Raw genomic sequence first — 16,733 nt, 5'->3', positions numbered from 1 at the left:
GGGCCTTCTTTTCGCACTATTACGGATACGAAAATAATGGGAAAAATTGGATTCAATTGTCAACTGCTCCTATCGGAAATAGATAGGTTTCACCTCACACCATAATCCACAGCTTTAAGCTCAATTTTTTTCCTTAGTTTTTTCGCTAACATTGAAAATCTATACAATCGCTCTACTAAACACACCCCATATATGTTGTTGAAAATTAAATCATTTGAAGTCCAGATGCAGCATGTACTTTTTCTACTACCATGTTAATAAAAAATGGTTTAAAAATAAAAATGAAGTGTAGGAAGAAATTGTTTTCGATATAGAACACTCGTGTCAAGAAAATGATTTGAGTCCATTATTAGAAAATGGCTATTTCATCCCTTTTTATACAATGTTGACTTGATGACCTACGTAGAACTTAAGAAGAATTCTTTAGATTTGAAAAACAAAAAAGAAACAATTTTGCTGACAATTATGTATTTTATCATAATATAAAAGTATAGAAGTAGTGAAGTATATAGTTGTTCTTCCACAATTCAAGGAACGTGTTCAATAATACTTAAAATAAAAGAAAAATAAATTATTACATATTTTAAATTTTAAATACATCTTCATTTTCCTCATTTTGAACATGAATGGAGCTTTTGTTTTGTTGTTAAAATTAAATCTTGGATAATTTTATCTACACACCATAAAAATATTATATTTACACCACTTTTTGATCATTATAAATTGGGACAATTGGCAGTAAGAGCACTTTAGACAACTTAATTGTAAAAAGGTCATGGACATTTTTAAAATTGTAAAAAAAGTGCAATTTAAGAGTAATTTGGTCATCTGACTTAAGATATTTTTTAGTTTATACCTACAATACCCTCCTCTTTCTTCTTCTTCTTCTTCTTCTTCTCCCTCCAACTATCCAACTCTAGTGTGTCCTCTCTTTCTCTCATTCTTCTCTACTAAAAGTTATCTCCTTCTTTCTCTCATTCTTCTTCTTCTTCTTCTTCTTCTTCTTCTTCTTCTTCTTCTGGTTCTCGATCTGGTTCTTCGCTGTCTACTTCTCCGTTTTTGGCCGAGTTTCTCCTCTCTTCATCTCCTTCTTCGTCGTTTCTCAATCTGCACTGCGTCGAGTTGCTCTGCTTCGTTTTTGACAGATCTGGACTATGCTTCGTTGTTCAATCTGGGTTGTGCTTTGTTTTTTTGCAGATCTGGACTCTGGTTCGTTTTTTGCAGAGATGTATCACTATAGTATCACCGTAGTATCACCAACACCAAAAAACCACTAAAATGATGAAACTTGATATTCCCAAAATACCCCCACTAATGGGAGAAAGCCACGTGGCAGAATAAGTTCCAGTGAGGACAATATGGGTGACGTACCGAAGGGTACACTTCGGTTCTCGACCGAAGTGTATACCTCTGCACTATCAGACCGAAGACCGCACTTCGATAACCGTACTACAGAAGCATGTACGCACGAAGTTCAACTGATGAAGAGTCCTCATAGGACGCCAATTCTAGATAGAGTCCTACTCCCCTTTGGAGAGGGATACAGATAGAATTTACCATCCGAGAAACCCTCTGGAAAACCAATGAGAGAGAGTCTGACTCCTACTACAACTCAAACACTTCAAACTCATATAAAAGGGGAACCTCTGCCCTCAGGTAAGCAATCTAACTCCTGCACTCTAAAATACTTACTGAGCAAGAGGCAACGCTCGAAGCAACGAGCCATCCTCCCAAGTTTAGTACTGTACTGACTTGAGCGTCGGAGAGGTCCCCCCGAGTACACCCTCGGGGCCCTACCGAAGCTTACGTTCGCTTCTTGTGCAGGAAGGAAGGAAGAGATCACGTACCAACAAAGGAGAAATTAGTTATTCCAGCTCAGTCTGACTTGGCTGATTTGTCTGATAGGGTAGACCTGTTTTAGACATCATCAAAACTAGTATGCATACTTCATCTTCCTAACTACTTTTCCTTTCTTGATTTTCTTTTCTTGGTTACCTCTCTTGTTCGTTTTGAAAAAACATTTACAAGTGCAGAGATGTATCACTATAGTATCACGAACACAAAAAATTAATTAAAATGATACAATTGAACCAATATGCATACTTCTTCTTCCTAATTACTTTTCCTTTCTTGGTTTTCTTTTCTTGGTTTGTACATCTCTTGCTCGTTTTGGAAAAACATTTACAGCTGCAGAGATGTATCACTATAATATCACGAACATCAAAAATCCACTAAAATGACATAACTGAACCAGAAAGACATGTAATGCTATCAAATTTACGTTCTAACATTTATATCATCATTTTATGAGCCAAAAATATAAATTGAACACTAAATTGGATCTTCTATTTAAAAGTATCACTATTGTATCACAATTCGTGGAGAGAGAAAATCAAAATTGAGGTTATTTTGGTAAAAGATGATCCCCAGTGTACTTTTTTAAAAGGATGTTTTAGTGATTGTACTTTTTTACAATTAAGTATAATCTAGTGTACCGGCCTCCAAAAGTCCCTTATAAATTTACACCAAACATATGTTGAGCAAGAAATATAAGATCATGAATAAGCAATTTATGAAGGATCCCAATAAAATTTCTTGAGTCATAGTTAACAAGAAATTCAAAGAGATTGTCATTACTCGTGGTTGGAGGGGAACTGGAAAGTTTGAGCTTGTTGAGCAACTAACATTCTTGACAAAGGTTGCTAAGGCCCCTACACAGAAGCTGGAGATTCTTTTTAGTGTTGTTTCTAAGCAGTTTGATGTTAATCCGGGTCTTAGCGGACACATGACAATCAATGTGTGGAAGAAGTGTGTCCACAATATGCTTGTTAAGTTGTTATACTTGACATTCTGAACGTATATCCTAACATCGTGGTGGATGACATGGTGGAACCCAATGAGAATGAAACTCATTAGGGGGCCGACTATGATGGGCAGATTCATGTATGGGGAAATTTGAATTGTAATGTAATGGTTAATATGTCATTCAAAATAAATATACTTTTGTAAAATACAACAAATTTAAAAAGTGATGTAAAAATAATAGTTTAGTGATGTGTATATAAAATTCACGTTTTTTCGAAGATGGTGCCAACTGCGAACATTACTCTCTTTTTTCGCATAAAATTAAAATAAGTGGTCAAAATATACACATGAAATGCCTCCAATTAATTGGGCTCATTCTATTTGAAGTGGATCACGAACCCACATCCAAGTCACCAATATTTGAATTAGGCACAAGCCCATTAACGTGGGACTTCTCCACAACCTGGCCCATATGTCGCAGCCTTGATGATATTTTTATGAGAAATTTTATCGACACACCACTAAAGCACTAATTCTACACCATTTTTAAAACATTATAAGTTTATATCAAAAATTTATAAGTTTATACCAAAATATCCTTGATTTCTATAATATTAAGAAGAATATTGTTAAGTTTACACATAATCCATCTCCACCCACAATTCTCCTTCCCCTCTCACTGTTAATATTTTTCCATCAAACCACTGTTATTCTGGGTTAGGTTATGGTATGAATGTAAAATAATTAGATTTCAAATAATTTAGAGGACTTATATTATCATAAAGCATGACGATGACCATATGAGGAGGAGAAATCCAAGAGCTGAGGCGAGAAGAATCCAATCCTCCTTGATATCGTCATAGCACCGCTTGGTCTGGTCATTGCTCCATTTGTTGCAGTTACTAATTATATCCTTCATCACCGGACCTGAATTTGAATTTATGATCCAGAATGTATCATTCTTGTAGAGAAATCCACAATCAATGGGTGGTTTGCAACAATCGGACTGCATATAAGAAAGATGACTACTCTTGGTAGTATTGTTGGATCTAGTTATTTGTCAAACTGAGGATTTAATCAAACAAGTCTCCTTAATCTCATCCCGATTGGAGTGGTGATTGCTGAGATTGCATATCTTGGTGAAAGCGAAGGTCAAGGAAGTGAGAAGCAGTGGAAGCACCAACACCTGACATAGAAGGCGCTTCCAAGAATTGTGCTCGGTGAACACAAAACAAATCAATCCAATTAGTGATGCCCAACACACACAAAATCCCACTGGTAATGGATCATGAATGAATTCCTGGGCACAAGGTGACTCCCATGGACTTGATGAAAGATTATTCTCAACAAATCACTAAAAGATATTGATTTACGTATCAAAGATCCATATTTTGGGGCAAGTTTTCTTCTTTTTGAAAATGTTTCATGTTGGATTGTTCTCCTCTATCTATATTAGAGTGGATGAGATAAGCTTTGTTTTGCAGTAATTGAGTTTGAATGAAATTAGAATTTTGGTGTAAATTTAGTACTTTCTAATTTAATATGTATATATAAATTTATTTTTGATTTTTAGTTAAGGGTGAATATGTCATTTTAAACAAGGGTATTTATGTAAAATATAAAAATTTAAAAAATGGTGTAAAGTTAGTATTTTAAAGGTGTGCAGATAAAACTACCCAAAAATAGCTTTTCAAAATTTACCAATACGATTTTATTATCATGACTTATCAAAAGAAGATGATTTCGTTTTAATGTGCGTGCATATTGCGGAATTAATATTCGCATGATGACAATGTGTAAAGAGTTACATTAACATGATAAGTAACTCCTGAAATATATGATAAGTAACAACTTAGGTGATAGTTAATTTCGGGGTCAAATTGTGTGGACTCTTGAAATCCTGAATTTGATTTTCACTGTGATCAACACCCTTGTGATAACGTATTGAATTTTGACCCAATTTTCTTATGTTTTATTATTATCTTGCTTATCCAACCAATTATTTTTCTTACCGCTAAATGTATTTTGAATTGTTTTGATAACATTTAGGAGGTCATAAATAACAATTTGCAAATTTGATAACATAACTTTTATAATTTATAAATATTTGGATACATGAGCAATGTACAATTTAAGGAAAATATTCTAAGGATTGCATTTCCATTATGATTTAACAATCAATGAACAATGTACAATTTTACATTATATATATACACATGTGTGTTTCACCACCCGAGTTTAAGCTTGTATTAGATGTTTAAAATGTGAACTTATAAAATGTCGTTATCGGTTACCAAAAAAAATAGAGCACTATATCCACTTCATATACAATTAAACTATCATTATGGTCGCCAAACGAAGAGGGTGAATGTATTTTATTATATTAATTAAATGAATACATACGTTTTATTGTTGAATCCATAATCATATGTTTAAACTAACATATGTTATGGATAAGCTCAACTCATAGATAAGTAGTTAAGTTTTAATCGGTTTAGCATTATTAAATTTTAATTGTTTATATTTAATTTTTCTTCTTGGCTATGAATCATGGGCCTTTGAGCAATATAAAATCGTAGAGAGTCCAATTAAAACTCTCAATTGAAAATGATTTATCCACATATTACTCAAAAAATTACTACGATTTAAAAGATAACAATAGAATAATAAACTATTACTCAAATTTTATTTTATACAACGATGAAGATACTGTCATCATCATAACTATACATAGGCATCGTTTTACACCATCATACACTGACAGTGACAGACCTAGAAACTGAGATCGTGAGGAAGATACTCCTCAATGGAAAATAATATAGATACATAATTTTGGCATACATAACATACATAATCTATGTGGCATGCCAACTAAGCATGCCACATAGATTTTTGTGGGTCAAAAACCCTAAATCTGAATATTGGTTTCCCGTTTCTCTCTCATCATATATTTTTACATGTTTCAATTTTTTTGGACTCACTTTTTTGGTTCTCTCACCCGTTCTCTCTCTCTGAAGAGACTAGACACTACTTTTTCTTCTATCTCTGTCATTCTCTCTCTTTTATTCAACTTCTTCTTCTTTCATCTCATCTCTCTTTTCTCACTTAAGCTTAGCACTACTCACATGGCATCTTTATCGTCCGGCCACCATTTGTGACATGACTGATTCTAAAAGAACCACAAGGAGATGAGGAACAAAACCCACTAAACTCCGATAAATTTCGTCCACCGTAGTTGTCAGAATCATGATCGGAAGTCCGCGGCCACCATGAGAAAAATCGTCAGATTCGGACAAACCGACCACCTTTGGTGGAAAACAAGACCACCAATGGACTCCTCGACGTGTAGTATCTAACCCACCCTGTTTCCGACCGAAAATGTCGCCGGAATCCGATAGTGTATTAAGGCACTATATTCATTTGACAGTGTATTAAGTCACTTTTTTTTTGGATTTCCTCTCCCTTTTTTGTTGTTTTATGCATTTTGTGAGGGGAATGGTTGAAACTGAGACTTTAAAAAATGTTGTCACTTTTGTTCTTAATATTCACAGACAATTTATTTGTTGTGTTTTTTATTTTGGTACTTCTACCATTAGGTAAAATAAATACTTCCAAAGTTTTATTTTGTTGAGGCAGTGAACTATTACACTTCTATATTAAGGCAGTGTATTTGTTATCATTTTTTTTACTTTGTGATTTCTGATAGTGTATTTCTCTTGGTGGGGTAATAAACTGTGAAATTGATAGTGTGTTTATCCCAGTGGGTTATTATATAATGAAATCTAGAGTGCACTTAGACCATGGGTTATTACAATATGCACTTAACAGTGTATTTAGCATAGTCGGTGATTACATTGTGCACATGGCAGTGTAATTAGCCCAGTGATCTGTTATCATGTCCACTTGTTTGTGTAATTATCCCAGTTGTTTATCATCCTATTCATCCCCAAAGTGTAATTAGTAACATGTACTTAAAACAAATGCTCATTGCATCTGTATATATTTGTTACCACATCGTCAACACTTTTCAAGATAATCAATTTCACCAGAAACAAAATTTCTTTCCCCATTGGTCCACTAAAGCTTAGAGTTATTCATCATTTTCAAATTTATAGTGCAAAGCCTTCAAACAACCAAATTACATTGTGCATACTTCCAGTGTATTTATCTATGTGTTCAACCAAATATTGATACAAAACTCAAATACATTATGCAAATAACAGTGTATTTAACTACTGTATTGTAACCAACTAATTACATTCAGATAATTTAGAAGGATTATCCCTAAATCCTAGACACAATCAAAATAGCACAAATACAAAGAAATAAATCAACAAAACCTTCCATAGACTTTAACATAGACTTTATCAATGGGTATACCCATTTTTTATCAAGTTCGATTGTTATCATGACAGTGACTTATTATATTATGTTTTAATAGTATATTTGTTTCCCAATTGGTAATGCATTACGAATTATCAATGTATTTAGCCCAACTGTTCATTACATTTTGTCAACTTGTCGTGTTTTTTACTACTAATAGTTATGTACATTCATATAAGGTGTTCATCCATAAATTCATCAATCAATGGAGGAGGGGAAAGACATGGACATGCCTTTTAATTAATAAGGCTCACTTTCCTTTTAAGTATCCGAAAATCAAAAAAATTAACATGGTTCAATTTATATCAAAAACATGTATTCTCTTCCCCATTACATAACCAGAGATATGTCTTGGTCATCATTTCGACTTTCTTGTAGTGGTACATATTCCATGAATATCCAGCATCATTCCGAAAGTTATGAATGTGTTTCGTCATCAGTTGGTAGATATATGTTTTGGTCAGCTTCTTCTTTATGATCATATTTTTGAATATGCAATAAATTACGTACATGCATATTAAGCCGCAATCGACCATGTTTTTTGTTAATACAAAAGAACGAGTCAGTGTATTTATATATATTTTCTAACCAAAAAATGAAAAAAAAAATTAGAATGAGACAACACAAGCTAAATCCTTCAATTCTACATTATGCATTTTGCAAGTGGTATTTATATTACTTTATAACCAAACAATGAAACAAAAAAGACAAGAGTACCTACTAATCCCAAATACATTATATATACTGGCAGTGTAGTTAACTATGTTTTCCAAATCAACCATGAAACAAAATAAACAACTAAATTATAGAATGAGACATCACAAGCTAAATCTCCCAATTCTTCCAGTTGCATTCTGCAAGTGTATTTATATTACTTTATAACCAAACAATGAAACAAAAAAGACTAGAGGACCTACTAATCCCAAATACATTATACATACTGGCAGTGTAGTTAACTATATTTTCCCAACCAACCATGAAACAAAATAAACTACTAAATCATAGAATGAGGCATCACAAACTAAATCCCCCAATTCTGTCAGTATGCATTCTGCAAGTGTATTTATGCATACTGGCAGTGTAGTAAGAACCCATTAAGCAAGCAAACTAAAAATTATAGCCAAATACATTAATAAACTGGTAGTGTAATCACACTTCGAGTTATTCATTATTTTCAATTTTATAGTGCAAGGCTTTCAAACAATCAAATTACATTGTGCATACTTTCAGTATATTTATCTATGCGTTCAACCAAATATTGATACAAAACTCAAATACATTATGCAACTGACAGTGTATTTAACTACTGCATTGTAACCAACTAATTACATTCAGACAATTTAGAAGGATTATCCTTAAACCCTAGACACAATCAAAATAACCACAAAAAGATAGAAATAAATCAACAAAACCTCTCATATACTTTAACATAGAAAATAACCAATTACACTTTCATAACAGGAATATGTGATAATTACATTTTTATTTCACAGTGTAATTAATTTCGGGTAATGTAATAACGCACTAGAGCATACCTTCGACATGGGTCTCCATTTGTCGGTGGCCGTTTTGGTCGACGAAGGGCTGGGCTAGGTGCTCCTCACCTACCGGAGTTCATTGGTGGTGTCGAGTTCCAAACCGTCACCAAAATCAGCTGGATCGATGCCTTTTGTTCGACGAGAACCCATGGTTTCAAGGTGGATTTGTGGCAAAATTAGTGACGAATGATGGCAAGTGGTGGCGGGGCTTTGCTCATGGGGGCCAAGCGATTCTTTTGACAGTAGTGGTGGTCGGATTGGTGGCCGGACGATGGAGATCCGGCGGTGGCCATGAGAGAAGGAGAGAGAAGTCGTGTGAGGGAGGAGAGGAAGAGATATAGGAGAGAGAAAAATAATTGTATTTTCTAGAAACATGAAAAGCCAATTGTTGATTTATGTATTTTAATGCTCAAATTTCAAATTTTGAAATTACACAGTCAGCCTTCCAAAAGCAATCCCAGTCAGTATGCCATGTCATTATGTATTTTTATGTATACCAACTCTATGTATGTTTATCACTATCGCTCCTCAATAACACATATATACGTAGTGGAATTTTTTGTAACTCACTAGGAGCTCGGAACCCGTGCCCCCAGTCCACTAGGGATAGTCTGCCTCTGCCACCATATAGGGTGTTTGGTGGTGGTGCACCAAATAACCATTTGGTGCACAAAATCCAATACTATTTTGGAACAATATTATTACAATTCTCAAATTGTTGCCAATGAACAATTTTGGGACAATTTTAGAAAACATACATTTTTTTATCTTTCACTTGACATTGGAGTGAGGATAATACTCTCATCTTTCTCAACCTTCTAGAACCCATCCTCTTTCTCCACTGTACATAATTGCCACATCATTCTAAACATCATAGATACTATCAATAAATATTTCCCCAAACACTACCAACATCAACATTTAAAACAACGTATATTGTATAATTTATTATCAACATATATTGTCACAATATACGCTAAAAATATATTATTGTCAAAATTATCTACCAAACGAGCCCATAAATCTAACAAAAAATCAGATTTCAAATAATAAATATAAATACACGGTAAATATGCTAAAATATATATTATTGTCAAAATTATCTATCTAACTGCCCATAAACCTAACTAAAAATCGGACTTCAAATCATAAATATAAATACACGGTAAGCAAAAATAATAAATGTCACAGCTCAAGATAATGTGGGCAAGGCATATGACTATGAGATTAATGTACAATGACAACGAAAATTATTTAATATGTTTAATATATTTAATTACAATTTTGTTTTCCCTTTCCCACACCTCTTTCTGTCTCGATTCTTCGTCTCCGACCATATAGACTTTCTCGCCTCTCTCCTTTTCACTAACCTCCCTCTCTTCCTCGGCGACGCGGTCACAGATCGTCGCAATCGACGATTTACTGGTGTTTCTTTACGCCTATTCTCTCTCACTATCCCTCGTACATATTTCACTGTCTCATCAGATCTCCTTTGTCGCACAGTGCCCAGTGATCTCCGTCTATCTTCCTCTGATAGTCTGATCGGCCCGCTACAAGCGCGAGCGACGAGTTTGCGTCCGTTTCTTTGACTTCCATCAGGTAATCCCATTTTCATGAACAAACACTGTCTGCATGCGTGTGATGTTGTTGGCTTGATGGATTTTATGATTTGTGCTGGTTCGGGTGGGGCGTGGATGGCGTTGACTTGCAGTGCGCTTTGGATTGTGAGTTTTTGGAAGGTTTCGGTCACTGATTATCGTTTTTTTCCCTTAGTTTTTACTATTTTTGGCGTTTTTTTTTTTACAAATTTGACGTTTAAATTCACATATATAAAAGATGGGTGAGTTGAGATTGTGCAATTTCTGAACTGAAATTGTGTTTACATTTTGATTTGGTCTAAGTTTTTGTTGACTTCTGTTGCTGTAAAAGAAACACAGCTCTATGACAGCAAGAGCATTGCCATGAATGGAACTTGTACGAGTAGGATTTAGGTTCACGGAAGAAAGGACAACAGAGTTAGCAGGTGTCAAAAATTGCAAATGAGCACTAGAAAATTGTCAATTGGCTCTTAGAGTTTTTCTTTATTTTCGTGTCTGCTGGGAAAACCTGAGTTTCTTATAAGCAACGAAGATGCTGATGATGCCAATGCAATTGACATGGTTGTCTATGAAACTGCTATATAAGATTTCGGTAAGAAGTTGAGACAGTGATAGGGAGATGTGAGATGTGATGTCACACGGGGTTCTATAAATGTGCAAAGATGTTTCAAAATCAATTGTTTCTTATTGTTCTTCTTCAGATGTGTATCAAAATGGGAGTAAAATTCTTATGTGCTTTTGTTATTCCTTTAATTTTTAAAATTCAGTTCCAGCTCTAGAAGGGCAGGCGATTCTTTTGGTTGCTCGGCCAGGAGTATAGGGGAAAAAGATTTTTGATGCCATGTTGTTGTCATGAACTTGCTGAATAAATGAAAGCATTTATTGCATCTAATGCAGCCAGATTGACTGATTCTTACTGCTTGATTTCAGATTATAATTTAACAGTCTTTTGCGTCGGATTTTTTTTTTGCGCAGTGGACTTGCTGAAGTAGTTTGCACCTTCAAATGAGTGAGAGGATTTTGGGATAAGATTTTTTTTTTTAATTTCTCATTTTATTTCTGCTAAGTCTCTCTCTCTCTCTATGATTGGGAAAATGGAGGCGCCAAAGTTTACTGGTCTTATAAGAGGAAACAATACCCATGATAACAACTACTATGATTTCACACAAGGATTTTACCAGAAACTCAGTGAAGGCACGAATATGTCAATTGACAGCTTACAAACAAGTAATGCTGGGGGGTCTGTCTCTATGTCAGTGGATAACAGTAGTGTGGGCTCCAATGATTCTCTAACCCATATTTTAAGCCACCCTGGTTTAAAGCCTGTGAATCATCATCACTACAGTCATTCAGTTGGGCAGAGTGTGTTTCGTCCAGGAAAGGTTGGCCACGCGCTTAATGATGATGCATTGGCTCAAGCTTTGATGGATGGTAGGTACCCAACTGAAGGATTGGCCAATTATGAGGAATGGACAATCGATTTAAGAAAACTAAATATGGGAACAGCTTTTGCACAAGGTGCTTTTGGGAAGTTATATAGGGGGACATATAATGGGGAGGATGTTGCAATTAAGATATTGGAAAGGCCGGAGAATAGCCCAGAGAAGGCACAGGTGATGGAGCAGCAGTTTCAGCAGGAGGTGACGATGCTTGCAACGCTAAAACATCCTAATATAGTCCGGTTTATTGGCGCCTGTCGTAAGCCAATGGTTTGGTGCATTGTGACTGAGTACGCGAAGGGAGGCTCAGTTCGACAGTTTCTAACTAGACGGCAGAACCGTGCTGTGCCATTGAAATTGGCAGTGAAGCAGGCACTGGATGTTGCCAGGGGAATGGCTTATGTGTACCACCTTGGATTTATACACAGGGATTTGAAGTCGGATAACCTTCTTATCTCTGCTGATAAATCTATCAAAATCGCTGATTTTGGTGTTGCACGGATTGAAGTGCAGACTGAGGGGATGACACCAGAAACAGGGACATACCGGTGGATGGCTCCGTAAGTCTTTAAAACCCCTTATACATTCAGTTTTTTATTCCTGTATCTCTTTATGGTTGGTGTTGGTGTTCAGTCTTCTGTTGATGTTTCTCTTAATTCTTTTAAATGCTTGATTCACAGTACTTTGTCCATGATTCTGTCTCTATAATTTATGCAGTATGGATGCTTTGAGTTAAGTTAGAATGATTCTGAATATGTGCGTAGTTATTAGGTTAACAATGTCCTTGTTGTGGCAACCACATTCATATAGAGTCATGCAGTTGAATATCAAAAATATTTTCTGGAGAAATAAGCTTGTCATGCTATCAACCATGGTTGTTAGAATCGTACTATTCGCAATTCCATTCGACTTTGAATCGTGAATCGTATCAAATGTCAACTATGTGTACTAGTTTTCCGAAGAGCATTGGCTCCTTAGCTTTGTAATGCTTTATCTGTGGACTGTACCTACTTGGTGCTTTATTTTCACAAAAATCCCTTTTACATCAAGTGAACGTAGAGAGACCATTTAAAGATGCTTGTAGCATTTGTTATACCATATCTCTACTTTTTACATGAACCACTTCATTTTTTATGCTAGAGGTCTAATCTTAGATGCATATTTATTTCATTTAAATTGAGGAAGCATATTCAAGGAAGGAACATGACTAATTGTTTCAGTGTCTTTTAAATTGTTTTAATCAGAAGGTGCGGTGTAGAGAGTTAGCATTTCTTGCATGGCTCATGTAACCGTCTGAATGGGTAGATATGCAAAAGTGCAAATGGTGCCTTTTCAATTTGTTCCTGCAAAATAGAGTTCTTGAGAACTAAAGTAGGTAACTGTAAAGAGGATATAGAACATGCCTTGTGTATTTGCAAATAATGAATTGTTCAAATGATAAAATTTGTATGATACAAGTAATTAATGGAGCACAAAAGGGAGCACGTGTGGAAGATCAAATACTACTTTTAGACAATTGAGTTCATAATAACAACTATCACCTAGATTGCTACAATGCTGTTATTAATTTATCCTCCATTTGCTAATGCTACGCTTAATTATTAGCCATCTATATGAGTTGTCTTGTGGTGGGAAATTTATAGATTGAGATATTTATGGGTATGTGTTGCAGATTTTCTGGATTGAGATATTTCCTGCTTTTAATCGTCATCTCCTCCAGTTTTGGGGAATGCCAACATTACAAACTTTAAGATTCTTTCACATGGTTTGCAGTCAATGTTACATAAATTTAATCTTTACTTGCATAGTTTTAACCCTTTAAGCGAACCATTGGCCATGCGATAAAGCCGTTTCATCACAACCTTGAGGTCATTGGTTCAATTCCTTAAAATCTTTCCCTTACCTGGGCGCACCTTCAATGCAAGTTCTTGTGCTTGGGAGTTGTTTACCTTTCACCCTTGCATAATTTTGTGATTGGATTGGCAACTTGAGAAATGTCGCCCTTAAATTATTGGGAATGGATTGGGCAGTAGCTTAGCCTCGTTGAAATGCAGTTAAAGGCTCTTTCTGGATGCCATTAGTAGCCTCCTTGTATTTCCTCTTGTGCACTAGTCTGGTTCTTGAATTTCATTTTCCATTCAAAATAAGACACCTGTGATCTTGTTTATAATGAGACAATGACACTTCTTCATCACCTTTGTTTAGTAGATCTTGTGTTGCCTTCAACAGCTTTGGTATGCTTCCTCAACTGTGCACGAGAGTCCTCAAGATAGTTAATACATTTTAGATTTATTTTTACTTTTAGCTTTTGACTAAATTTCAAACTTTGTTGATGCTTTATGGTTTTTATGGTCTTTCTCTCTCTCGGCCATGGTTCATTCTCTGGATTTAACACTTCTTTGGCTTCCAATTTTGTTTGCTTGAAGTGATTGCTTAAATGAATCATTGTCAAAGTGCGGTCTCCGTTCTATCAGTTTAATATGCATGTTTTGTTAGGGAAAAACGTCATGACTATGTTGTTCTGTATTCAGCTTTGATGTTTTCCAACGAGGACCTGATTTAATCGGTTGAAAAAATATCGTCTCATTGATAAGGTTATGAAGGCAGATGTTTGATTTTTTTGGACTCCAAGTGGGACTGTTTATATCTAATCATGGTTGTTTGTATGCTAGTTGCGTAGCATATTTGAAATGTTGTACGGTTATGTGCTTGAGTTCTAATGACTCATAAGTCATAACACAGTTAGTCGATGCTTCTCTCTCTCTCTCTCTCGCTCGCTTTCTCATTGAATATCGTTTTGGCAGTAAATGATTTATCCTTTTTATTTGGCTGTCATTAGAGGATTCGAATTATTCTGTTTTTGCTTCCATATGATGGGTTTTCTTTTCGGGAGAGCATCATATGCTTCCACATAAGGTTGTCTACCGTGATATTTCTTGATAATTTACTTGGTGGCTTGTCTCGATATAATTGCTTTGCTTCTGTGAGCTTTCATTGCCATTCATTGTCTGTGGGACAAACTGCCTTCTTTTGGTGGGGCGGCTAGCCATTTGGTAGGCATCTGTCTCGCCATACTAGCTTTGGTGTTCATGTTGTTTTGCTGTTTTATTTGTATCTGTTTAAATTTGTCTTCCATCATTGCTGTTTTTTTTTTAATCAGCATATTTTGGTGACCCACAGTAAGGTGTTCAAATCCCTGCATCTGATATTGTTTTTGTATAATGATACAGTGTAGATTTTTCTTTCAGATAATTAACTTTTTTTTTTTGTGTTTTTTTTATGCGTTGCCCTTTTTTCCAGAGAGATGATCCAGCATAGGCCCTACACGCACAAAGTAGATGTTTATAGCTTTGGAATTGTCCTCTGGGAGCTCATCACGGGCTTGCTTCCTTTCCAGAACATGACAGCAGTGCAGGCAGCATTTGCTGTCGTGAACAAGGGTGTAAGGCCAGTTATTCCGAATGATTGTCTCCCTGTGCTGAGCAATATCATGACCAGATGCTGGGACACCAATCCTGAGGTCCGGCCACCCTTCAGTGAGATCGTGAAGATGCTGGAGGAAGCTGAAAACGAGATAATGACGACTGTGCGTAAGGCACGTTTCAGGTGTTGCATGACCCAACCAATGACTCTGGACTGATCAAGAATAGAAGACTAAAAAACAGATGTTTCAAGTTTAAAAATCAGGTTATAAATGAAAAGGCGAAACATATGAACTGAAATAGTAAGAAATTTGGTTATAAGTTTGCATAGACTGCTGATTTCTGGATTTTGTTATGAATTGTAACTTACTGTTGTTGTTGAAGGTTGTATGTCATAGTTCTGGTAGTAGGGAGCATTTGTACATGCTTCCAGCTGTAGTATATTATATATATGGGGCCTGCCAATGTTCAATGGGGTCTATAATTTCTGTTTCTTTCAATAACAAAGCGCTATTGGATTCAGAGCTGTTAGTGCATGTTTTTCTTTGTAGTCTGCTTTCCTGTCAGCCAGCTTGGTCCTTTGAAATTACGTAGTATGCATATTTGTTGCGTAAGTGCACCGAGAACATTATGCTCTTCGGCGGTTATTTCAATACCTGTGTGGAGATGAGTAAGAACCCTTACTATGATACCGAAAGATTTGGCTATTTTGATAATTCCATTACCTTTTGCTGGAAAACTTGGAGAGACATTACTTCTATTCTCAAATTACTGCTGCAGGATCAATGATGAGTATGTTTGGGCAAATGTGATGAGCATATTCATAAAATGGGAAGCTCACAATATTTTGCCGTGGGGATTCCTACATGGTTTAGAGATTTGGCATTTGGAGTTTGGGGTTTAGTGTTTAAGTGATCTAATGATGATCATAGGGTTTTGGGTTTAAAGGTTTGAGATTTGGGATTTAGGGTTCATATGATCTAACGATGACATGGTGGATCATCCGTGATGAGCTCCCAGAGGACAATTCCAAAGCTATTGCCCGTTCCTTGTAAATTGGTCACTTAGCAGCAATTGGACTTTTATCACATGGGCTACTATAAACCATTACCGCGAACTTGATGAGATGATCCATGTAGAGAGTTATGTTTTTTCACTTTGGGCTTCTGGAAGTACACGGAATAGGTGATTCTGGGGTTTTGGTGATTCTGGGGGTTATGGGATTCTGGGGTTTATGGGATTTTGGGGGTTTATGGTTTTGAGGTTTTGGGGTTTAGGTAGATGTGTAGCCTCTGAAACACGGGGAAGATGGTTCTAGAGGGGACTCAAACCATTTGAGAAGCATTCCTTGTTAGTTCATTTGTGACACCAGAAGGCTTCCAAGGTTTGATGTATGTACCTCTGCAAAATAATAGTACAATATCCTAAACTAATCCTTATGACTCCCTTGCACGATGTCCATTGTCTTTCTCTTTGCATTGGCCGCAAGACCAAAATTAATCCCACTACATTTTTTTTCCACACAGTCATCATGATCTCACTAAACAT

General features: G+C 35.7%; 1 protein-coding gene across 2 annotated transcripts; it reads left to right on the top strand.

The window, feature by feature from the left end:
- The first annotated feature begins 10,017 nt into the window (after positions 1–10,017).
- On the top strand, positions 10,018–15,716 carry LOC119997183 (serine/threonine-protein kinase STY13). Of its 2 annotated transcripts, XM_038844039.1 has the most exons (4): positions 10,018–10,151; positions 10,230–10,325; positions 11,300–12,323; positions 15,064–15,468. In XM_038844039.1, the coding sequence occupies exons 3-4, from the start codon at positions 11,407–11,409 to the stop codon at positions 15,401–15,403; spliced, it is 1,257 nt and encodes a 418-aa protein (XP_038699967.1). In that variant the 5' UTR covers positions 10,018–10,151; positions 10,230–10,325; positions 11,300–11,406; the 3' UTR covers positions 15,404–15,468. The 2 variants fall into 2 exon arrangements, with proteins under 2 accessions (XP_038699967.1, XP_038699966.1); XM_038844038.1 differs by having other exon boundaries at positions 10,021–10,325; positions 15,064–15,716.
- The last annotated feature ends 1,017 nt before the right edge of the window (positions 15,717–16,733 follow it).

Source organism: Tripterygium wilfordii, chromosome 4 (genome assembly GCF_013401445.1).
Source record: "Tripterygium wilfordii isolate XIE 37 chromosome 4, ASM1340144v1, whole genome shotgun sequence".
NCBI classification, from domain to species: Eukaryota; Viridiplantae; Streptophyta; class Magnoliopsida; order Celastrales; family Celastraceae; genus Tripterygium; species Tripterygium wilfordii.
Note: the sequence above shows the minus strand (reverse complement) of the source record. Positions and strands in the feature narration are given on the sequence as shown.